General features: G+C 42.6%; 1 protein-coding gene across 1 annotated transcript in view; it reads left to right on the top strand.

Annotated features, from left to right (window-relative positions):
- CAP2 (cyclase associated actin cytoskeleton regulatory protein 2) overlaps positions 1–26177 on the top strand; it is a 166098-nt gene that overhangs the window by 26720 nt on the left and 113201 nt on the right. Inside the window, exons 2-3 of the mRNA XM_010352727.2 lie at positions 4244–4365; positions 9603–9703. Coding sequence (XP_010351029.1) covers positions 4245–4365; positions 9603–9703 — 222 coding nt within the window. The 5' untranslated portion in view covers position 4244. The remainder of the gene's footprint in view (positions 1–4243; positions 4366–9602; positions 9704–26177) is intronic.

Below are 26177 nucleotides of genomic sequence, written 5' to 3'. Positions count from 1 at the left end.
AATGCAGTGGGGTGAACATGGCTCACTGCAGTCTCGACCTCCCAGGCTCAAGAGATCCTCCTGCCTCAGTCGTCCAAGTAGCTGGGACTATAGGCGTGTGCCACCACAACCAGCTAATTTTTCAATTTTATGTAGAGATGGGTTTCGCTATGTTGCCCAGGCTGGTCTAGAACTCTTGGGCTCTAGCAATCCAGCCGCCTCTGCCTCCCAAACTGCTGGGATTACAGGTGTGAGCCACCGGACCCAGCCCCTAAAACAAATCGTGAAAAGGAGAAAGTTGTGCGATATTATGTTCCTTCCTCTTTTTTCCCCACACACACTCACACTCTGGTCAGGTGTTTCTGTGTATCCTCTGGCCTTTCCTTGCCATTGGCTTCTACTTGAATAGGATGACTAGCGAAGATCTGGAGGACCAAGTTTGAGCTGTGTCATCTCACCCAGTCTCTTCATTCTCCAGCTGTGAATCTGGCTTCTCTTTGTGCTTCACTGGGTTCTTAGAATATCTTCTTTCCTACCATCTTGCTGTATCCCCCTATTCTACTGGCCTCCTGAACCAAACTCTTCGGTCTATCCCCCGGCTCTGACTCATTCCTTACCCTGACCTTGCTGTCTGTATTTGCTTTGACTACCCTATGAGTGTCCTCAACTTAATTCTTAATTCCTGGCTGCCACCTCCTTGTCAAAACTTGGCTAAATCCACTTTGGAATGCTAAGTCAGATGGGACTGCCTGGGAAGAATTTGGAGAATCTGCAGTTCTGCTCTTTCCTCATTCTTGAGAGCCGGGCTAGTGGCTGAGGGTATACGGAGAGAGAGAGGGAGAGAGACAGAGAGAGTTTGGGGAGAAGAGGGCATGATCATACCCACCATCCTGGGCCCCGTCAGTCTCCTTGGGAATGCTAACATATCTCCTGGTATAGTCTTTCTTTTATTTATTCTTCATTTTATCTTAGAAACTGTTCTGAAAGTTTTAAACCCAGAGACCTCTCTCCAACTTCCTTGCATGAGCTGTATTTTGACCACTTTAGAGACTGTGGCAGAATTTCAGTCTTGCTTGTGGTGATTTTACATGGAGTGACATCTGAGTCGCTTTTCGACTGCATTCCACACCAATCTGTCCAGCCCTGCAGCTTGTGGGCTGACTCCTGTTGTCTTTCAACATACGGAGCACTATGAGATAGTGCGAGTTTGGGTCTTGTCAGGGAGTCTGATTAAGCCACAGTCAGAGACGGCAGTCCTAAGTGTGAAATGTAACAGGCCTTCTCAAGACAGCTGCATCTGTGAGCTGCTGGAGGTGGCTGGTGCCATTCTGTTGGGAATAGGAGCTTGCTAACAAAGCAAACATTTTTTTTTTCTATCGCGGGCTAGGTCTATGGTGGTAACATTTGGCAAGTTGAGTAACAGGGAACATAGATAACTGTGAACAGATGGGCAACTATTAAAAGATTTGAGGGGCTTTCATCGTTTCTCAAATGGCCTTCACCCACCTACAGGATACCCAGTTCCCTTGCAAGAGGATTACGTAAAGGATTCAATTACATTTCTCTTTCCTTTTTTTTTTTTTTCTTCAATTGCAATGGAAGCACAAGCTCTTACGTGAAGAGGAAAAGAATAGATGAGAAATTTCTAATTTTGAATCCCCTTAGGATTAGATGCTGATTTCAGCTGTGCAGAGAACACTGCCCCATATTTTGCAAGAGTAACTGTTGCCAGTTTCAGGAGAGATGACTTTCCAAAATAGACAGTAAACTCCGCCCTCCATAGCCGATGACCATCTGACATTCAGACAGAATTACAGAGGTATATAAGCTTTTGAAACTTTTATAACCTTGCTTTTGAAAAACGGCAGTGGCACGTCATCACTGTGTTTAAGCTCAAAACACATAAGAGAAATGTATTGCCCTGTCCCCAGCAGAAACATAAAATATTTATCCATCTGAGAGCAATTAAATTTATTTCCCCCTGCTTTAGGACAGCAGTGTCTCTGATTCAGAAGCATGCTGTTCCTCTTTTGCTCAGAATGATGCTTGGAAGGTTCTTAAGAGGGAGAAGAATTCCAGGCACTGATTAAGAGGAGGCATGTTGTCTTCCCTTAAGGGGCAGCAGCCTGATTTTGCCAAAAGCAGTCATAAGTTGATGTGGCCGGGGTTAAGGTGGCTATAAGCTAAATCTCAGGAATCTGAACAAATTAGATTGGGTTTCATTCCTCAGAGGTTGCCTTAATGACATATAAATTCTAGGGCCTATAATCTTAATATAAGTTTACAATTTTAGTGGGTACTTATCCTATGCACAGTCATTTAATTTTCTGTTTGGAAGCAGGAAGCATGGATACCCTGCCCCTTCACCATTTTTTTTTTCTTCTTGACAAGAGTCTTGCTCTGTCACCCAGGCTGAAGTGCAGTGGCGTGATCTCAGCTCACTGCAACCTCCACCTTCTGGGTTCAAGCAATTCTCCTGCCTCTGTCTCCCGAATAATTGGGTTACAGGTACCTGCCACCATGCCCGGCTAACCTTTTTATTTTTATTTATTTATTTTATTTTATTTTATTTTATTTTATTTTATTTTATTTTATTTATTTTTGAGATATAGTCTCTCTCTGTTGCCAAGCTAGAGTGCAGTGGCACAATCTCAGCTCACTGCAACCTCCGCCTCCCGGGCTCAAGTGATTCTCCTGCCTCAGCCTCCCGAGTAGCTGGGATTACAGGCATGTGCCACCACGCCTAGCTAATTTTTGTATCTTTGGTAGAGACGGGGTTTCACCAGGTAGGCCAGGCTGATCTCGAACTCCTGACCTCGTGATCCGCCTCTCTCAGCCTCCCAAAGTGCTGGGATTACAGACGTGAGCCACCGCACCCGGTCACCCTGCCCCATTTTTATCCCCAGTCCTCTAATCAGCTTCAGTCCCTATTTATCCCAGCCAAGAGTACTGGGTAACTGAAAATCCCTGTCTCTACAAACCACCCCACCAAAGACTAAATTTTGCTTAAACATAACCAGCAGCCTTACAAAAGGAAAATAACCATTTGTCATATTTTAAATTAAAACCCTACATTCAGAATAATTATAATTTAAAATAATTCAGCAACAGAAACACCAAAACAAACCAATCAGTAATAAGTGGAAAACAATTAGCTCTTGGAGGTGATGGCCTCTTTGCCTGCTAAACGATGCTCAGGTTCATAAACTCAGTTGTCCTGGATTGGGCTGTTTGGTTTCATGTAATTGAGTAAACAAGGATTATCAGTGGGTTTAGTCTCCCCTGGAGAATTTTACTTTAACAGAAGGAATTATCGAAAATACTGAAAATATGTTCCCACCATTAGCAGAAGAAGAGCTGGCAATATTAATTTTTCCATATATGTTTTGTAGGCTTTTAAAAAGTAAGTGCTGCACATAGATTGTGTCATATAACAAAGAAGCATCCACACAGGCACTTGGAAGCAGTATAAAAGGAGTGAATATTTGTGTATTACATATTGGGCTTGTAATAATCACTAACGGAATAGAAAATAAGCTCAATATAATGCCGATTTTTTTTGTGTGTTCCAAGATTTAGGTTCTTTTGAGTTTCACGTATTCTGATATTTAGAAATACTCTTTAGGTAAATAAAAGACACGTGCACACACATTTATAGCAGCACAGTTCGCAATAGCAAAGATACAGAACCAACGTAAGTCCCCGTCAACCAATGAATGGATTAAGAAAATGTGGTGTATATGCACTATGCAATACTAGTCAGTCCAAGATAGGAACAAAATAATGTCTTTTACATTAACTTGGATGGAGCTGGAAGCCATTATTCTAAGTGAAGTAGCTCAGGAATGGAAAACCGAATATCCTATGTTCCTCACTTATAAGTGGGAGCTAAGCTATGAGGATGCAAAGGCATAAGAATGATATAATGGACTTTGGGGACCTGGGGAAGGATGGGAGGGGGATGAGGGATAAAATACTACGCATTGGGTACAGTGTACACTGCTCAGGTGATGGGTGCACCCAAACCTCAGAAATCACCACTAAAGAACTTATCCATGTAACCAAAAACCACTTGTTCCCACCCCCAAAACTGCTGAAATTAAAAAACAACAATAATACATACAATTTCATGGTTGCAAAAATAAAAATAAAGCCATCCCCAGTGATTGTGTCTTCCTCCTTGCTGTTGTTGAGACTGATGGTGTTGGTTTGCTCATTCTCCCTGATGCTCATGCAGCCTCCTTTTCTGCCTGTGCTTTTCTAGAATGGCCAACATGCAGGGACTAGTGGAAAGACTGGAACGAGCTGTCAGCCGCCTGGAGTCGCTGTCTGCAGAGTCCCACAGGCCCCCTGGGGACTGCGGGGAAGTCAATGGTGTCACTGGAGGTAGGGTAACAAACTGTTGTCATTCCTGGTCTTCTTGTGGGTCACTTCATTTTGTTTCCATCATTTCACTCTCAAGGAACATTTCTATTATCCTTCAGCTTCCCTACTCCTTCCATTGTATGTGACCATAACATTAATCAGAGGCAAGCAATCCTGAAAAAGAGAAAGGAAGAAAATCTTTCAACCCACAATCTACAAAAATTATCGGTATCTGTGCCTTTTAGAGACAGGGTCTCGCTCTATCACCCAGGCTGGAGTGCAGTGGTGCAGCCATAGCTCACAGTGACCTCAAACTCCTGGGCTCAAGCCATCTCCCCGCCTCGGCCTCCCAAAGTGCTGGGATTACAGGTGTGAGCCACTGTGCCCAGCGTTAGTGCCTCTTAAGAGCATATTCATCTTTCGTTTAGTGTTCATACTGCTGTCCGGCACTCAGTGACTAAATATATTATCTACATAATTATCAAAAAAGAAACTAATGTTCTCGATTAGAATGTAAATTGGAAGGAATTATCATTCTGTAGATTTTCATTTTAAAGAGAACAAATCACTAAATTTAGGAACTAAAGTTTTGAAGGAAGCTAGTCTTATGCGAAGACAAATATGACTTTGATGTAACATAATTACGTCATGGTGTTTTACCTTTGCCTATTCCTAACCTTCCTAACCAAATACGCTTTTTTTTTTTTTTTTTTTTTTTTTTTGAGATGGAGTCTCGCTCTGTCACCCAGGCTAGAGTACGGTGGCATGATCTCGGCTTACTACAACCTCCGCTTCCCGGATTCAAGTGATTCTCCTGCCTTAGTCTCCCGGGTAGCTGGGACTACAGGCGCCTGCCACCACGCCCAGCTAATTTTTTGTATTTTTAATAGAGATGGGATTTCACCATGTTAGCCAGGATAGTCTCTATCTCCTGACTTCGTGATCCGCCTGCCTCATCCTCTCAAAGTGCTGGGATGACAGGCGTGAACCACCATACCTGGCCAACCAAATATGCTTTTAAAACTATATCCTAATACCATACTGTAAAACATTTTTTAATTATATCATCAAAAATAAAAAGTTGGCTACTTTCTCAAAAAGGATACCACATATGGCAAACTCTCCAAGTTATCTACAATAATTTTTCCAATTCCTTCTTGAATAAGGGATGAAGAAAAATTGCAAATAATTTACTTAATAATTTTTTTTTAACAAATAAAGGACAACCAATTAAATTTGAATTTCAGATAAAGAACACTTTTTGGGCGGTTATAAAGATGTCCCAAATACTGCATGGGCTATACTGCGTGTTATGCACCTACATCTAACATTTATTCATTGCTTATCTGAAATTCAAATTGAACCAGGCAATCTGCATTTAATATGGCAGCTCTGTTCTTGTCACATGGGCTCTTCCTCCTTATCTGACCCATATGGAATCCTGTCAGGTTTTTTTGGGCTGAGAAAAGCCATGGGGAAGAAGGGGCTTCAGAAAAAGCTTTCACCAGGAAAGACCTACATTGGTGCTTCTAGAGTTTCAGGCGAATTTGGACCCGTGCCTGTATTACATACCATGGGACAGAAATTACTGTGTGAGCACAAATGTGCTGGCTGGTTTATTTCCCCCCTGAACATAATGAAAATTAAAATGCTTTGAATGAATTGAAAGGGGGTGTTGTTTTAAGGAAGGCTGCCAGGAGCCTGTAAGTTTTTTCCGCTCCAACTGAGACACATCTATGATTTCATTTTAAGCCTCTTTTTGTTAACTGTATACCGTTGGCATATGAGATTCAATAAACCTTATTTGTAAGAAAATATTTTCATCCTCTCTTCAGTAACTTTGTTTCATTATACTGTTGGCATCAGGTGATTAAAGACATTTCTCTAAACTACTTGACCACAAATGTTAAGCCTTCATTTTGTGAATACACAAAACAAAGTTAAAATCCAACTACCAGGAGATTATTTAGTATTATTGAGTAAAGAAAGAAAAACTCAATAATTTGAACCTCACTTATTCAAAGAGGTACTAGACTGAACTTGGTACTTTGTAAAAAAAAGATTTTTTTCTAGGAAAATTAATAGGCTTAGAATTAGAGGGTATGTAATTAAATTATTTAAATTATTTAAGTGTTTAAACAAATATTTTCTCTTATAACAAATCATTCCAAACCAGTTATTAAAGCAAAGCTCTTCTAAAACAACTTAGCCCACAATTTACTATCCTACTTGAAATGAAGTAGGATAATTAGTAAATTATCTGAATGATATCCATCTTTAAAACATTTTACTAATCCTAAACACCATTTCCATTTCTTCTTCATTAGTAAGTTTTGACAATTTTCTAAATTCTATTTTTGACAAATCCGCAAACAAGTTTTTTTTTTTTTTTTTTTGAGATGGAGTCTCGCTCTGTAGCCCAGGCTGGAGTGCAGTGGCCGGATCTCAGCTCACTGCAAGCTCCGCCTCCCGGGTTTACGCCATTCTCCTGCCTCAGCCTCCCGAGTAGCTGGGACTACAGGTGCCAGCCACCTCGCCCAGCTAGTTTTTTTTTTTTTTTTGTATTTTTTAGTAGAGACAGGGTTTCACCGTGTTAGCCAGGATGGTCTCGATCTCCTGACCTCGTGATCCGCCCGTCTCGGCCTCCCAAAGTGCTGGGATTACAGGCTTGAGCCACCGCGCCCGGCCCAAACAACTTTTACCTTACTTGTAAACATCATTATGACAATGTTATAGCAAAAGTTAATTTTTTTTTTACTTTAAAAGAAACTTTTGGCTAGGAGTGATGGCTCCTGCCTGTAATCCCAGCACTTTCGGAGGCCGAGGCAGGCAGGAGATCAAGACCATCCTGGCTAACACAGTGAAATCCCATCTCTACTAAAAGTACAAAAAATTAGTCGGGTGTGGTGGCGGGCGCCTGTAGTCCCAGCTACTCGGGAGGCTGAGGCAGGAGAATGGCATGAACCCGGGAGGCAGAGCTTGCAGCGAACCGAGATCACCCTACTGCACTCCAGCCTGGGCGACAGAGCGAGACTACATCTCAGAAAAAAAGAAACTTTTAGAAGGAACATAATCCCTTACAAATGCATAATAGGCATAGATCAAAGGACCAGTCTATTTTGATACTGGTATTATGATGTGCTTTAGAAGGTGAGTGCTTTTTGTTTTTCTCTGATGACAATCGGGTAAGTTCAGCTCAACAGCTGAAGAAATATTTTTGCGTTTTTACAATGTGACAAACACCGTGCTAGGTGCAAGAAAACTGAATATGAATTATACGCAGTCCTAATGCTCCAGAATCTTTGGTCTCAATGCTTTACTATTCAGGGCCCCAAATTCTTTGATTAAGGGATGCTCAAAGGATGCAGTTTGGAGAGAAAGACAGGTCTGCCTGCAGGAGGTGTGAACAGAGCTGAACGATGAAAGGAAATTGGAACATATTCCCTTTTATCATTGTACCTTCTGCTATGTAGAAGACTCTGACACATTTCTGAAACTTTCTCCCACTTTAAATACTCAGCAGAGACCGCACCCCACCTCACCCCTGCCACCCCGCGCCCCGCCTCGGGCCTTTTCCATAGCAACAAACAGGTTTATCTGTTTCCAAAGGGATCCATAAGGAGCCTTGGGGCTTGTGTCAGAAGTTGTTACATACTGTGCTGTGAACTTTAAGATAACTTACTCAGCTTCAACATCTAGCTTCAGCATCCTGCTCAGAAGTTAGAACACACCTGCAGAAAGCCGTAAATAACATTTCCATCACCCCTTGGGCCTGTGGAAATGGGTAATTGGGAAAAAGAAAAAGAAAGACACTCACCTAATAGTTTTGTGAGCATGGATGATGTATTTGTACAACATGAGGAAAGGAATCCTAGGTTTTGGTTAGAGTTTTCATAGTTTCTCAGTATTGCATTTCTCAATATTAGGGACATGAAATCAGGGACTTAGATTTTTTTTCTGTTAATTAAAAGGCAGGGAAGGAAATGCAGAGCACACCTGTTGGGCAGTTGCCACTTGAGCTTTGCCAGTAATTTGGCAGCTCTGAACCCAACGGGTATGGCCTCAGCAGTCAGTTTCACTCCCACTGTTGTTGTCCCCCCGCCCCTGGAGGTGAAGAAGGAAGAAAAGGAGTGAAATCAGCTTTCTTTTCCTCCTTGCCCAGAGTTCATTATTACCTTCTGACTGTCCTAGGTAATCTTGGGATTGTAAGGTCATTACAGCACCTGAGCAGGTGGCTGTGGAGGAAGGGCCACTGGCTTTGAATGAATGGGCTGGGTTCTGGTTTTGGATCTGCCTTTTGTTTGATCTGTAACTCTGGCCTAGTCAAGTGCTGTGTTTGCAGCCATTTCCTCATCTGTAACGTTGCGATGGTGCTACCTACCTTCCTGGGTTCGGAGGGAATGAAATGAAATTATGTAGCGTCTTTGCTCAGGAGGATGAAAAATAGGAAAACAGTGTTTTCCTGAGCTGTTGAGAAATGTTTAATAAACATTGAGATCCAGGCATGGTGGCTCACACCTGTAATCCCAGCACTTTGGATGGCCTAGGTGGGTTGATCACTTGAGCCCAGGAGTTCAAAACCAGCCTGACCAACATGGAGAGACCCTGTTTCTACAAAAAATACAAAAATTAGCTGGGCATGGTAGCACACTTCCGTGGTTTCAGCTACTTGGGAGGCTGAGACTGGAGAATCACTTGAACCCAGGAGGTGGAGGTTGCAGTGAGCCAAGATCACACCACTGCACTCCAGCACAGCCTGGGTGATAGAGAGTGAGACTCTGTCTCAAGGAACAAAAAACAAAAACATTGATTGAGTGAAGGAATGACTTAGCGAATGAATTAGTGAGAATGACATTGATGATATTAAACTTCCATATTGCCTATGGCAAGACAGTCCCAGGTTTTCTTTTCTTTTTTTTTCTTGAGACGGAGTCTCGCTCTGTCACTCAGGCTGGAGTGCAGTGGCGCAATCTCAACTCACTGAGATCACCTCCACCTCCCAGGTTCAAGCGATTCTCCTGCCTCAGCCTCCCGAGTAGCTGGGATTACAGGTGCCCACCACCACCCAGCTAATTTTTGTATATTTATAGAGACAGATTTCACCATGTTGTCCAGGCTGGTCTTGAACTCCTGACCTCAGGCGATCTGCCCGCCTCAGCCTCCCTAAGTGCTGGGATTACAGGTGTGAGCCACCGCACCGGCTAGTCCCAGGTTTTCATTCAACTGCCAGGGAATAACAAAATGCTCCTTTCCCCAAGGTGTGGCACCCTCCGTGGAAGCCTTTGACAAGCTGATGAACGGTATGGTGGCCGAGTTTTTAAAGAACAGTAGGATCCTTGCTGGGGATGTGGAGACCCATGTAAGTACTTTTCTCCCCTGTTCTCAGTGGAGAGTTTAAACTTACCAGCCCAGCCTCTGACAACTCTAAACAGCCTGAGGAGATCTTTATTTATTTGTTTTTTTTTACTCTGGCTAGGCAGATGGTGGCTAAAACATTCATTTGCCCATTTATTCATTTAATTGTTCCTGCAATGCCTATGGATAGAGCCTTGCCCGGCACTGTTCTAGAAGCTAGAAGCATGGGGATGAACAAGATAGGCCACATCCTGCTCTCACAGAACTTCCACTTTAGTCTGGGAAACAGATGATATATACAAATATATAAACGAATTCAGGTAGTGTTAAGTACGAAAAGAATAAGAAAGCAGGGTCATGATTTAGAGTGCTGGAAGCAGGGATATTGCTTGAGATAGGAAGGTGTATCTGAGGTGACACTGAGCAGAGATCTGATACACAGAGGTAGTGAGCTGTGGAGAGATGTGGGGAAGAGAGTTCCAGGCAGAGGGAACAGCAAGAGCAAAGGCTCAGAGCAAGCTTGGTGTGTTCCCAGCATAACAGAATGTCTGGGAGAAGATAAGGGAGAGGGATAAGAAGGGCTCAGAGTACAACATGCTCTTCTAGTCACAGTGAGGGACTTGGCTCTCCTTCCCACTGTGATGGGAAGCCACCTGGGGTCACCAGGCAGAGGACTCAGGGTGATTTGATTTATGCTTTAAAAAAGTTCCCCTGGTTGAGCTGACTCAGTCGCCAGCCACCCTCTTCTTTCTCTAAAATGCAGCCTGAGGATATCACCTCACATCCATCGGGATGGCTACTATCCAAAGAACAGGAATTAACAAGTGCTGGTTAGGATGGGGAGAAGCTGGAGCCTCTGTGCACTGTTGGTGGGAATGTAAAATGGTGCAGGCATGGTGGAAAACAGAATGTTGGCTCCTCAAACAAACAAAAAAAAAGAACTACCATATGATCCAACAATTTCACTTCTATGTATATCCCCCAAATTTAAAAGCAGCATCTCCAAGAGACACCCATGTTCATAGCAGCATTATTCACAATAGCCACGAGGTGGAAGCAACTCCAGTGTGCACTGACAGATGCACTAAATGTGGTCTGTACATACAATGGAATATTATTCAGCCTTGAAAAGGAAGGAAATGCTGTTACATGTTGTAATATGGATGAACCTTGAGGACATGATGCTAAGTGAAATAAGCCAGACACAAAAAGACAAATACGGTATGATTCCACTTATTTGCAGTACCTGGGGTGGTCAAATTTGTGGAGATAAAGTAGAATGGTGTTTGCCAGAGGCTGGAGGGAGCAGAGAATAGGAAATTGTTCAATGAGTGCAGAGTTTCAGTTTTCCAAGATTAAAAAGTTCTGGAGATTGTACAACAATATGAATATACTTAACACTACTGAGCTATACACTGACAATGGTTAAGACGGTAAATTTTATGTTATGTGTATTTTACTCTAATTTTGAACAAAGTACAGCCTGAGGAAAAGCAAAAACACAGAGTTTGATAATCTCTGGATTGGAAGAGAACTGTAAAGCTACCTAAGCTAGCACTTTTCATATTTTAAAGCATATTAGCATCATCTCCGGGGTTAGTCATTGTTTGCATGCATTTAGTGAAAATCTAATGTGATAGCCAAACCAATTAAAAACATAAAAAGACATTTATCACTGGATTCTTCTTTTTCTTTGACTTTTGTTTCTCCCTAAGAATTGAATTCCAAATCCACCTACCTATAGATTTCTCAGCAACAGCACAATCCTGGCAAAACCATTTTCAGTATAGATTCACAGAAAATCTGATTCTTCAATAAAGTTGTGGTTTGGGGCTTAAAAAAAGTATAAAGGGATTCTCTCTTTGCTCCCCTCCCAATTAGACATCATATGCAACACCCAACACCAGTCTCCCAGGGGATCCGGTGACTCCGGTTATGCCAGAGGCTCCAAGATTGTAATTAAATAGGTGCTTATCTCATCATATTGCAATGTATTTGTTTGCCACATCTGAGAAAAACAAAGATACTTCTCTATTTCTGTTGAAGTATACCCCTTGGTGAAAGAGACAAGCCTTGACACATATGAGTTCTGGAAAAACCCGGGCACTAAGAAGCATCCACATCGAATGTATCCCACAGCTCTATCGTTACTACTCTAGTCTGTTCTTTTCCTCAGTGTTTTCGTTTACAAGAAACCTTGTATGCAGCAAGAGAATGGCTGAGCCTCTTATATTCTGAGACATAACTCCTGAACGCTAGCATACACAAAGGAATATTATCTGTAATACACTGAAAAAGATGCTTGAGCGATTGATGAACATTTTCTCTCTTCAACACTATCACAGTAATCATTGTATCATTATGGTTACTATTAATTAATGTCAACATTAGGCTTCTGAGGTACACAGTATATTATAACTCATTAGGAGTATCTCAGAAATTCTAGATAGAAGCTTTTTATAGGAGAATAATGAGGCCTATAAATAAGTGTATTTAACTTTGCGTTTTTTTAAATAGTAAGATTTGCGTGCTGTCTTCAAATTGCACAGTAAACAGTCCCTTTAAGTTATTTTTAGAACAAAGTGAGATATAAAGTGTAGCTTGATTAATATTAAGTTTTTCATCTCTTCATTCATCAGGCTGTAAACAGGATGACTCAGATGAAGGAATAGTCTCAATAATGAATATGTAATGCTTAAGGACATGTTATGTTCTCACTAGTTTTTAAAAAATAGAGGAAAGGAAGGAAAGAATAAAAGAGGGAAGGAAGAAAGACAAGCAAGAAAGAGAGAAAGAAAGAAACACTTGTCATCTGAAAGTTTAGACTCCAGCTCTACAACACAAAGAAAAGTACAGGCAGCTATAGTCCATCTGCCCATGACTTTAATACTTTGAACATGCTGTTTATTTTTTCTCTGGCTTATAGAACCATGTGTCATTGGCATTAAGCTTGCAGCTGTTGCCTCTCACATCAACCAGAAGTGGGGGCTGAACTTTATTCCAAGAACACACCTGTTGCCTAGAAAAAAACCCCTCACATACCTGATTGTACAGGATGGAAATTTGAGAGAGACACAAATGTGCATCATGTTAAATCTTGTGCCTGTGCTTAAAAGCCATTTCACAGATACCAGTAAGGAATAAGGGCAGCCAAGCTATGATTTAACGTCTGTCTCGATGTGTTGGCTGCTGGTTGGGCTTAATTTACTGAACACTCAATAGTCCATTGACAGAACGGACCACAAAAAAGGGGAACTAATAGCTACAATTAGGAATCTCTGCTGAACCAAAGAGCATAACAGGTTTAGAAAAGATTAGATCTTATAAAGCCTTCTTGGCCGGGCGCGGTGGCTCAAGCCTGTAATCCCAGCGCTTTGGGAGGCCGAGACGGGCGGATCACGAGGTCAGAAGATCGAGACCATCCTGGCTAACATGGTGAAACCCCGTCTCTACTAAAAAATACAAAAAACTAGCCGGGTGAGGTGGCGGGCGCCTGTAGTCCCAGCTACTCGGGAGGCTGAGGCAGGAGAATGGCGTAAACCCGGGAGGCGGAGCTTGCAGTGAGCTGAGATCCGGCCACTGCACTCCAGCCCGGGCGACAGAGCGAGACTCCGTCTCAAAAAAAAAAAAAAAAAAAAAAAGCCTTCTTGTGTGCAACCTAAACCAAAGGACTTGTTTAAACTACTCTTCAACCCAAGAACCATGACACAGCTTGCACCCCTTTTAAAAAACAATAGATAATTTTATGCATAATTGCATACATGCATGATTTTATAATAGATGTTGGGTAAATAGAGTTCTCAATGTCAAGAAGCAGATCCTGTAGAAACTGGGCCTATATAAGACCTAGCCCTTGGTTGGACATCATTTATCCATAAATAGATTTATGTGATTTGGTTTTTTTTTTTTTTTTTTTTTTTTTGAGACAGAGTCTCGCTCTGTTGCCCAGGCTTGAGTGCAGTGGTGTGATCTCAGCTCACTGCAACTTCCGCCTCCTGGGTTCAAGCGTTTCTTCTGTCTCAGCCTCCTAAGTAGCTGGGATTACAGGTGTGTGCCACCATGCCTGGCTAATTTTTGTATTTTTGGCAGAGATGGGGTTTCACTATGTTGGCCAGTCCGGTCTTGAACTCCTGACCTTGTGATCTGCCCTCCTCAGCCTCCCAAAGTGCTGGGATTATAGGCGTGAGCCACTGCACCTGGCCATTAGGGTTGTGTGTTTTGTTTTTTTTTTTTTCTTTTTTGAGATGGAGTCTCGCTCTGTCACCCAGGCTGGAGTCCAGTGGCACGATCTTGGCTCACTGCAAGCTCCGTTTCTTGGGTTCATGCCATTCTCCTGCCTCAGCCTCCCGAGTAGCTGGGACTTCAGGTGCCCGCCACCACGCCCGGCTAATGTTTTTGTATTTTTAGTAGAGACAATGTTTCAAAGTGTTAGCCAGGATGGTCTCGATCTCCTGACCTTGTGATCCGCCAGTCTGCCTGCCTCCACCTCCCAAAGTGCTGGGATTGCAGGTGTGAGCCACCAGGCCCGGCCCATTGGGGGTTATTTTTGAACAAACCTATCCTATTGTTAGGAGTCATGGTGGAACTGATCTCAGGTCTATTTCTAATTGATGTGACAAATGTGAAGCAGCTGTACATCATAGCTTTTCCTAACCCAAGTCCTTTTTGGAGATTTCTAAAACTCACATTTTAAATGTTTCTGGGAATCTGGAATATTTATTTCCTGTTATTGATTGAAATGGATTTAGAAAACTGTTATTACCACATGCTCTCACTGGTAAGTGGGAGCTAAACATTGAGAACACATGGTCACAAAGAAGGGGACAACAGACAGTGGGCCAACTGGGTGGTGGAGGGCGGAAAAAGGGTGAGGATCAGAAAGTACCTGTCGGGTGCTATGCTATCACCCGGGCGATGAAATAATCTGTACACCAAACCTCCGTGACACAAATTTACCTACATAACAAACCTGTATGTGTACCCCTGAACCTAAACTAGAAGTTTAAAAAAAGATAGCATTTAAAAAAATAATTCTTATTAATTATTTGAAATGAAAGAACCACAATTTGAACAAAAGGGTAATAAAATTCAACTAAACGTAACACACATAAAGCATACTACGATCAAATCACATGCTGCACAAGATTCTGTCCTTGAGTTCCCTGACTTCTATAAAGGATGAACATGATCAGAAAGTTATTAGAGCCTCACTTTTGATGGGTCACGGTCACTATGCTAGATGTCCCTAGTCTTTACCATTTATTTAAATCATCTACAAAATAGGTTGCTCATTTTGTACCATGCTGTTCAGTTAATGAGTTCAAAGAGTGGCAAAATGAGAAGTCTGTCTTCCTCTGACTTGCACTGGCAGTTTATATTAATATTTGGATTTAGAGTGGCCCTACTTTTGACAGCATGACCTTGAGCTAGTCCCTTCATCTCCTCAACGAGGCAGGACGACATAATTTATCAGGGCCTCTGGCTCCCAATAGCCCATGCACCTGACTCATCAGTTCTCTCAGCCTGAAAGCATGAGGGAGCCATTCGGTTTCCAAATGAAGAGCTTGCAGTAGTGTGGCCTCACCACCATTTTAAAGAGCATCTTCAGCCATGCCAGGGAAGATACCCTGAGAAACAAGCAGAAGGAACCATGTCAGAAAAAGGATACACAGAACACTAAAGAGAAAACATCTTTCCACTCTCCTGTGGTATAGATGAACATCTGGCTCCTTCATCTAAAAGGACCTGTAGGCCTCTACCAATCTGTGCTTTCTGGTCCTACGAGTTGTCACATCTTCCTTTACCAGAATCTTATCTCTGAAACATATAATAACCTTATCTCTGGAATAAATAGTACAAAATATCTGCATGTTTATTTTACGGATGGTGTCTTATATTCTTTCAATTCTTTCCATTCTCGAAAACATTTATGGATCATTTGTACTCATTTAAAAAGTGACCATTTACATTTTTGGTGCTTTAGAATCTCTGTCTATACAGGATCCCCATCCCAAAAAATCTTATCAGAAGCACCACTGTGGGGCTGACTCAGCAAACCAGCCCATTCCACATTGATCTCCTCACCCCCCCACTCTGCCTGCAGTCAACTTGCTCTCCCCATGAACTTCCAGTTTCCTGTTCACTGTTTTAATTTGAGCATTAATTTTTATTACCACTAGATGTAGAATATCTTGGCAATTGCAAGCCCAAAGAATCTGTATGTGTTTCAGTTTCACCAAATGACAGAGATCCAAAAAATGACTTGCATCAAGAATTCTGTCTCTGGGTTTCATCCAGGCTTTAAATCGGGCATCTCCTTTCTTACTGTCTTAGCCATTAACGATAGCCAGAATTTTTAGAGAAGGAAGCATTTAAAAGTCATCCATTCCAGTTATCCACCCATCCACCCCCTTGGCTTGCTTGCTTGTTTTCTCTCTTTTTTTCTTGCTTCCTTCTTCCCTTCCTTTCTTCTCCCTCTTTTCTTTCTTTTCTTTTCTTTCCATATATTTTCATCCTTCTTTCCTTCCCTACTTTCTTCTCTCCCTTTTTCCCTTTTTTCTTCCTCCCTTCCTTACTTCTCCCTTTCTTTCTTTGCTTTAATTTTCTTTTTCTTCCTTCGTTCCCTCCTTTCTCTTCCCTCCCTTCCTTCCATCTATCTGTCTGTCTTTCTGTCTTCTACAGAGAAAGAAACTGCAAATTACAGAGGCTAGGTGATGTGTGTGGTGTGTTAAAGACCTCAGCAATGCTGTGGCAGAGCCATTAATCTAGTCTCCAGAGTCTCTGTCTGTCACCTTGGCAGGCGCCTACTTTAACCTGCAGTAGGGTGGCCCCATCACCATTCTAAAAAGCATCTTCAGCCATGCCAGGGAAAACACCATGAGAAGCAAGCAGAAGGAACCACGTCAGAAAAAGGATACACAGAACACTGAAGATAAAACATCTTCTCTTCTTGCTCTCCTGTGGTATAGACGAACATCTGACTCCTTCATCTAAAAGGACTCTGGGCCTCCACGTGTCTGTGCTTTCAGGTCCTACAAGTTGTCATGGCAGCTGTGTCTCCCGCCACCCTTGTGGTAATTGACTGCCTGGTGAGAAGCAAGACCTCACTGACCTGCCTCCTTCCTCACTCCCTGTTTCTAGAAGAGGAGGATAGGTCTCCACGACCAGGCTAAGGCCCAGGGCAGAGGAGAGGGTGGAAGGCTACTGTGCCTCTTAGTGACCAGGAGAACGCTGCCTCCAAGACAGAACTCTTTCTCTCTGGATCTTCATTTCTGCTCCTTTGTGCTGGCCTGGGCTCGGCCCGGTCATCACTCACTATGCTGTTGGCACCAAATTTTCAGAATTCAGAAAACTCACAGATAGATCAGCCTCTGTTATCATGTCTTCCCAAGAACGGGAAGGTTTATTCTCAGCATTGAACACATAGTTTGCTACTAAACATGCTTCGATCCACAGCCCATCTCCTGCTAAATTTCAGGCCTTAACTGGACATCCCTGTGACTCCTTTTTCACTTAAAGTTTGTTTCTAGAGCATACAGTCCCCATCTATCTCACTGAACATCCTAATTTCACAAACACACTTAGAGCTTTGGGGACTGACCAATAAGAAACTGGACGTGGAATCAAAACCAGACTTCCAAGGGCCATTAGGCCTCACCAACCACAGGATTGCCCCATCTACTCTACCAGTGAAACATGTCATCACCAAGATACCTTGCTAAAACAACGAATCAGATTCCATGCGTCTCTAAGGTTAAGATGATACCTGCCCTTTTTCTTTTTCCTGGACAGCAAATATGCTTTCTGCCGAACTCTTGCCTCAGTGCTTTTCTTTCTGCTTTTTGAGTAACTCAAAAAAAATGTTTTTTTTTTTGGAACGGAGTCTCACTCTGTCGCTTAGGCTGGAGTGCAATGGCACGATCTCAGATCACTGCAACTTCCCCTCCCAGGTTCAAGCGATTGTCCTGCCTCAGCCTCCTGAGTAGCTGAGACTATAGACCCGCACCACCAAGCCGGGCTAATTTTTGTGTTTTTAGTAGAGACGGGGTTTTGCTATGTTGGCCAGGCTGGTCTCGAATTCCTGACCTCAAGTGATCCGCCTGCCTCGGCCTCCCAAAGTGCTGGGATTATAGGCGTGAGCCACTGCGCCCGGCCTGATTTAATTTTTTGAGTAAATGTTTGCATGGGTTAAAAAATTGAAGCCAGGAAAAACACTGCGTGTACTTTGTATACTAATGTACATGTTCATCCCATTGCCCGCCATACCCCTGAAGGTGACGAGTTTTCAAGTTACTTATGTATCCTTCCAGTGTTTGTTTTTGAAAATACATTTATTCTTATTTTCCTTTTATGACTAAACGGTCACCTCATTATATACACAGCTTTGCACCTTGTTTTCTTCACTTAATATATTCTGGAGATCTTTTCTGTGAGTCCATCGAGCTTCTTCACTGTTTATTACAGCTTCAAAACACTCCTGTGTAGATTATCACCGTTTATTTGACCAGGCCCCTGTTGCTGAACATTGGGATGTTTCTAATCTTTTGCTGCAGTGCATAAGCATGTATGCACAGAATTATCTGTATACACAAGTATATCTGAGGATAAATTCTCCAAAATGGGATTCTTGGGTGTACCAGTTAGGGTCCTGGAAGGACACTCATGGATGGATCCTGTGAGTCTCTAAGGTTAAGATGATTAAACTCTTCATCTTGGCATGGTTAACCTAGGGACTTTTTCTTTCTTTCTCTTTTTCTTTCTTTTTTTTCTTTTTCTTTTTTTTTTTTTTTTTTGAGATAGAGTCTCACTCTGTCACCCAGGCTGGAGCACGGCAGTGCAATTTCGGCTCACTGCAACCTCTGCCTCCTGGGTTCAAGTGATTCTCCTGCCTCGGCCTCCCAAGTAGCTGGGATTATAGGTATGTGCCACCCTCCCAGCTAATTTGTTTTTTCTTTTGTGTTTTTAGTAGAGACAGGGTTTTACCATGTTGGCCAGGCTGGTCTTGAACTCCTACTTCAAGTGGTCCACCCGCCTTGGCCTCCCAAAGTGCTGGGATTATAGGCATGAGCCACGGCGCCTGGCCCAAACAAGGGAATTTGAGGAGAATTTAATAAAGGGACTATTTCTAAAGCTGTGAGCAGGCAGTCAGGAAACAAGAAATCATAAACTACCCAGGACTACCAGTCACAGGAATCACTGTTACACCGAGGTTTGGAGAGGAAGAGAGAGGGAGGCGGGTATCAGAACCTTCCGCAGAGAGACACAGACACGCGATGGAGACCAGCAGGAAGAACCAGGGGAATAAAGGCCACCTCCCGCTTGCCTCCCTTGCTCCAGTCTCCTGTCAAGCCTTCCACTGAACCCAGTGAGAATCCAGGAGCCAAGGAACCTGTGGATGCTGATGCCTTCTAGGTCAGGGGTCCCCAACCCTGTTCGGAACCAGGCTGCACAGCAGGAGGTGAGTGGCAGGCAGGTGAGCAAGCAAAGCTTCATCTGTACTTACAGCCCTTCCCCATCCCTCGCATTACTGCCGGAGCTCCGCCTTCGGTCAGATCAGTGGAGGCATTAGATTCTCAGAGAAGCGTAAACCCTATGGTGAACAGCACATTCGAGGGATCTAGGTTTTGTGCTCCTTATTAGAATCTAATGCCTTATGATCTGTCACTGTCTCCCATCACCCCCAGATGGGACTGTCTAGTTACAGGAAAACAAGTTCAGGGCTCCCACAGATTCTACATTATGGTGAGTTGTATAATTATTTCGTTATATATTACAATGTAATAAGAATAGAAATAAAGTGCACAATAAATGTAATGCGTTTGAGTCACCCCCAAATCATCCTCCTGCTCTGACTGTGGAAGAATTGTCTTCCATGAAATTGACCCCTGATACCAAAAAGGTTGGGGACTGCTGGTCTAGGTGGTTGGCCTGGAGCACAGAGCAGGGTGCAGCAGGGTAGAGAGTGGGTCTAGAGCAGCAGAACAGGGATGGGCAGGATGCTGGGTGATGGAGAGGGCAGTGTGCTTTTGAGATCGATTGTAAACTGCCTTCCATGGGGAATATGCCTGTTACACTTTCTTTTTTTTTTTTTGAGACGGAGTCTCTCTCTGTCGCTGGGGCTGGAGTGCAGTGGCCGGATCTCAGCTCACTGCAAGCTCCGCCTCCCGGGTTTACGCCATTCTCCTGCCTCAGCCTCCCGAGTAGCTGGGACTACAGGCGCCCGCCACCTCGCCCGGCTAGTTTTTTTTTTTTTTTTTTTTTTTTTTGTATTTTTTAGTAGAGACGGGGTTTCACAGTGTTAGCCAGGATGGTCTCGATCTCCTGACCTCGTGATCCGCCCGTCTTGGCCTCCCAAAGTGCTGGGATTACAGGCTTGAGCCACCGCGCCCGGCCGCCTGTTACACTTTCATCAGCAATGGATGAGTGTGTCTGTTTCTCCAAACTCACCTACAGAGGGGGACGTCAGTGGAGTTTTGCCAGTCTGATAGGTTACAAACGGTATTTCTGTGTCGTTTTCAATTTGTATTTTTCTTACGATGAGTGAGGTTGAGCACCTTTTCATATGTTCAAGAGTCATAGGCCGGGCACGGCGGCTCACACTTGTAATCCCAGCACTTTGGGAGGCCGAGGTGGGTAGATCACGAGGTCAAACGTTCCAGACCAGCCTGCTAACACAGTGAAACCCCGTCTCTACTAAAAACACAAAAATTAGCTGGGCATGGTGGCGCACGCCTCTAATCCCAGCTACTCCGGAGGCTGAGGCAGGAGAATTGCTTGAACCCAGGAGTTAGAGGTTGCAGTGGGCCGAGATCGTGCCACTGCACCCCAGCCTGGGTGACAGAGCGAGACCCCATCTCGAAAAAAAACAAAAAAAGGCATTGCTTATGTTGGTTTTTTTTTTTTTTTTTTTTTGACCACCCAGAAGTTTTTTTATGTAGGAGAATTCATTATAAACATATCATTTTTTTTTTCTTTTATGGCTTCTAGATTGTGAGTTGTCATTTAAAAGGCTTTTTCTGCTGGGTGCGGTGGCTTATGCCTCAAATCCCAGCACTTCGGGAGGCCAAGGCAGGCGGATCACGATGTCAGGTGTTCAAGACCAGCCTGACCAACATGGTGAAACCCCGTCTCTACTAAAAATAAGAAAATTAGCCGGGCGTGGTGGTGCGCACCTGTAATCCCAGCTACTTGGGAGGCTGGGGCAGGAGAATCGCTTGAACCTGGGAACTGGAGGTTGCAGTGAATTGAGATTATGCCATTACACTCCAGCCTGGGCTATAGAGCAAGACTCCATCTTAAAAAAAAAAAGAGAGAGAGAGAGAAAAAAGAGAGGAAAAAAGCCTTTTTCTTCTAACACTTTCATGGCTTCATTTTTGACACATAATTTGGATCCACATTTGAGTTTATCTTGGTGAATGATGTAAGGCATGGATCCAACTTTTTTTTTTCCTGATAGGTTCCTGCAATTCCCATCACTATCATTAATCAGTCCATTTCCCCCATGGATCTAAATGCTGCCTTTATCACATGCTAAACACCTGTATGTCTTCAGGTCTGTTTTTGGACTTTCTGTTCATTCCATTGTACTGTTCATGTCTCAGTTCCAACTGCTTTAGTCACTGAGGATTTAGAGCAGCAGTACTCAACCTTTTGGGCACTAGGGACTGGTTTCATGGAAAACAGTTTTTCCACGGACGAGGGAGAGGGATTGCACTTTATTTCTATTATTATTACATACTCATCAGAAGATAGAGTCAATGAGAGCCCTGAGCTTATTTTCCTGCAACTAGACGGTCCCATTTAGGGGTGATGGGAGACAGTGACAGATCATCAGGCATTAGATTCTCATAAGGTGCATGCAACCTAGATCCCTCGCATGCACTGTTCACAATAGGGTTCATGCTCCTATGAGTATCTAATGCCATTGCCGATCTCACAGGCGGTGGAGCTCAGGTGGTAACGCAAGCGATGGGGAGTGGCTATAAATATAGACGAAGCTCCACTTACTTGCTGGCTGGCTTGCTCACTGCTCACCTCCTGCTGTGCACCCCACTTCCTAACAGGCCATGGACCAGTACCAGTCTGTGTGTCCTGGGGGTTGGGGACCCCTGATTTTGAGTATGTTTCATGTGTAATAGAGTTAATTCCCCCCATGGCTCTTCCTATCCAGAGTTCTCCTGGATGGTCTTGCTTGTCTTTGCCTTTTTATTTAAAATCAGCTTGTCTGTTTCCGGTAGAAAAATGTTGGAGTTTTTATTGGAATTGGTTAAAATTATAAATTAGTATTAACATGTTCACATCTGTGTGATGTTGAGTCTTCCTATCCAAAACCAGGATATATCTCTCCATTGATTCAAGTCCACTTTTGTATCCTTCAGGAGTTCTGTCAAGTTTTTCTTCAGAGTTTTGGCATGATTCTTGAGTTTATTTTGGAGGACAGGGGTTGTTATTTTTAGTAAATGGGCTAATTTTGTCTATATATTTTTGAATTGGTTGTTCTTGTATGTGAAGGCTGCTGATTTCTCTGTGTTAATTTTGTGCCTGGCTACCTTTCTGAAGTTCACTTTTGTGGTTGTTTATTGGAGCTTTTCAGTTGATTATCCAGTACTTTTTAAGTATATAGTTATTTGCAAATAGTAATTATTGACCTCTTCCTTTTTATACCTTTCATGTCTTTTTATTTACTATTACCTTTAAGGCAGTATCTAAAAAATATTGACACAGGCTTATCTTTTAGCAGGAATGCCAGCCCATTAAGTATCATGCTTGTTTTGGGCTGAAAAAACTGTGTGTGTGTGTGTGTGTGTGTGTGTATGTGTGTGTGCGTGCATGTGTGTGTAGTCATTTTAATGTTCAATTCTGTATCTCCCATTTTTAAGCAAGAAGATTATTGATTTTTTTCAAAGGTCTTTTTCAGCATCTATAGAGATGCTAAAAATATAACTTTTCTTCTTAGATCTTTTAATACGTTAATTATATTAATATGTTAATATTTCTTCATATTGAGTCATTCTTGCATTTCAGGAGGCTATTTAGTTATATTGAAGTGACCATTCTAAACTTTATTTCATGTTTCTTTTAAGATGTTTAAGGAATTTCACATGTGGCAAAGGGAAATATGAAATTTTCTCAGTCATGTGAACTAATTTGTTCGAGAAAAATATGCTGCCTTTGAAAAATCCTTATGTACTTTTAAGCTTTATTATTAATATATTATTAAATATCAAGTGCATTTTAAAATACTTTTTTAGCCTTAAGACGATTATATGTACACAGTACAGGCTTATTTCAGATCCTCTGTCCAAATGAAACAAAATTGTCCTTTTTTTTGAGACAGGGTCTCACTCCCTTCACCCAGGCTGGAGTGCAGTGGCACGATCAAAGCTCACTGCAGCCTCAACTTCCTGGGGTCAGGTGATTCCGCCACCTCAGCCTCCTGAATAGCTGGGACTATAGGTGCACACCACCACGCTCAGCTAATTTTTCATATTTTTAGTAGAGATAGGGTTTCACCATGTTGCTCAGGCTGGTCTCGAACTCCTGGGCTCAAGCAGTCCTCCCACCTTGGCCTCCCAAAGTGTTGGGATTATAAGAGCGAGCCACAGTGCCTGGCCTTAAAAATACACATTTTCTATCATAGATTCATAGTTAAACTACGGCCAACAGATTTGAAAAGTGTAGCTGTTGAGAAAAACAGTTCAAATTAACTTTATAATGCATTTTTTTCTGTTATGTACGTAACCTACACTTTTCAAATTTAAAATTTTTTTAAAAAAGCAATAATAATGTGTAGGAATTGTAATGAACTCTTGTTGCGTTCATTTCTTTGCATAACTCATTATTGCCTGTACAAACAAATTAAGCAGGAAGAGGAAGAACCTCCACAATGTCATTAGCCTTTCCTGGCCTGTTTTCAGTAGCAGATACTTTAGGGGCAATTAAATTCTTTGGTTGAGTAAATCAGGCAAAGCTGAATCCTTACTGGAGTTGCTGAATCTGAAAAAGAGTCCTCTACTCCATAGAGCTCATGATATAATGATTGGAATACTGCGCTAGGGGAAGGAAACCTGAGTTTTACCTCCAAGTTGAGCATGAACTTAGTGCACAGCTATGGATGGGTTCTTAATTCTCTGGGTCTTTTGAATCTGCACATGGTGATGTTCGCCACCAGGAAACCCGTGGAGCACCTGCCCTGGTTCTTCCTTTCTGTTCTACATTCACTGACATAAGCAAAATGGAACAGACAACATGTGCAGGGGTGAATTTGTGAGCATGCCCAGGGCTGCTGTGCTTGGGGCGAATCACATTACCCTTGGGTACCTCTTCACTTATACCTGGGAAAAAACTGATTAGGTCTCACATGCATGATATTGCTCTGTGGAAATGCATGGCGTGTATCTATAGCTCAGTCCATGCCAGAAGTTCCTGAGAGTTGGCTGGGTATGGTGGCTCAGGCCTGTAATCCCAGCATTTTTAGAGGCCAAGTGGGTAGAATTGCTTGAGGCCAGGAGTTCAAGACCAGCCTGAGCAATATAGTGAGACCCCATCACTATTTTTTTTGAGACGGAGTCACTCTGTCGCCCAGGCTGGAGTGCAGTGGCATAATCTCGGCTCACCACAACCTCTGCCTCCTGGGTTCAAGTGATTCTCCTGCCTCAGCCTCCCGAGTAGCTGGGATTACAGGTGCCCACCACCACACCTAGCTAATTTTTGTATTTTGTATTTTGTATTTTTAGTAGAGATGAGGTTTCACCATGTTGGCCAGGCTGGTCTTGAACTCCTGACCTCAGGTGATCCACCCACCTCAGCTTCCCAAAGTGCTGGGATTACAGGCATGAGCCACAGCACCCAGGCTTTTTTTTTTTCTTTTTTCTTTTTTTTTTTTTTTTTTGAGACAATATCACTCTGTCACCCAGGCTGGAGTGCAGTGGCAGCATCTTGGCTCACTGCAACCTCTGCCTCCTGGGTTCAAGCTATCCTTGTGCCTCAGCCTCCCGAGTAGCTGGGATTACAGATGTGAGCCATGATGCCAGGCTAATTTTTGTGTGTTTAGAAAAGACAGGGTTTCACCATGCTGACCAGGCTGGTCTGAAACTCCTGACCTCAAGTAATCCACCACCTCGGCCTCCCAAAGTGCTGGGATTACAGGCATGAGCCACTGGGCCCAGCTGACCCCATCACTATTAAAAAAATAAAATTCTTGAGAGTAACCAGCAACTTTCTTCTAACATTTTCTCCTCAAAAATACCCTTTCATTAGCTGAGCATGGTGGCATGCACCTGTAGCCCTGGCTTCTCGGGAGACTGAAGAGGGAGGATCATTTTAGCCCAGGAGTTCTAGGCTGCAGTGGTCCGTGATCACGGTACTACACTCCAGCTTGGGTGACAGAGGAGGCTCTGTCTTAAAAAAAAAAGAAGAAAAAAATATGCTTTTAGAGGATTGTTTCCAATGTCCTGAATTAATCATGTAACTGAATACTGCAGAATATATGTTCTTTGTCTTGCCTCTTGCCTTGCCGCCTTTTTTCCCTATCTTCTTTCTAAAACTATGCCCACATAATTGGAAATTTGTTGTTGTTTTCTATCTAGACTTCAGGATAACTCTACTGTTTGCCTGGAGGCTGCTTCAGCAATACTTTTGTCCAAAAGGAATGACCTCTTTACATGCTGATTTCATTTAGCTTATCTTGTTATTTCTATTCATGCACCCATTCCCACAAAACACACACACACACACACACGCGCCCGCTCCCTCGACTCATCTATGAATTCCTCATGAAATTGTATTAGCTACATTTAAGAAAAAACAGTCTCAGTCAAATGTATGGGCACACTGGCTGAAGCATCACTCTGATTCTAGGGAATGTGTTTGCAGATTTATTATATTACTCTGCATAAAACAAGTACAAAATATGTTTTCCAACCTTCAGTAATTTTTTTTCTTTTCCGGTTGTCTTTACATTGTGGCTTAACACTGTTTTAAAACATGCCAGATTTTACACACACACACACGTACACATATGTTATAACACATTACACACCAAGTCTTTTTCATGTATCAAATGTAAGATGTTTAGTGATATAAAAGAGAACTCACATGTGTTTGCAGTACAAATCCTTTCCCTTTTAGAAAACCCTTTTTAAAAAATATCTTAAATAGTGAGGTACTTGGAATGCTGATACTTGACTTTTAATTGCTTTAGTTAAAACAAATTAATATACGGGCAAAGTAGCATGATTTATAACTTTGGGCCCACCTGTTGAGAGTTGGGGTTTATTACAAGGTTCCAGAATTATGCTCTTTTCTTCCAGCCCTCTCTCTGTCTAGCACTGTGCCCATAATAGTTAATAAGTGTTTTCTAAATAAATAAGTGAAAACAAGTATTTAAATGGGTGAATCAAATTATTAAGGAACAATGGAATCAATGGACAGATGAATTTACTGTGGCTGACAGCTTGAATCAAGCCAAACTTAGACCA

The sequence above is a fragment of the Rhinopithecus roxellana genome, chromosome 4 (genome assembly GCF_007565055.1).
Source record: "Rhinopithecus roxellana isolate Shanxi Qingling chromosome 4, ASM756505v1, whole genome shotgun sequence".
Taxonomy (NCBI): domain Eukaryota; kingdom Metazoa; phylum Chordata; class Mammalia; order Primates; family Cercopithecidae; genus Rhinopithecus; species Rhinopithecus roxellana.
The sequence above is the reverse complement of the archived record's forward strand: the minus strand, read 5'-3'. Positions and strand labels throughout refer to the sequence as shown.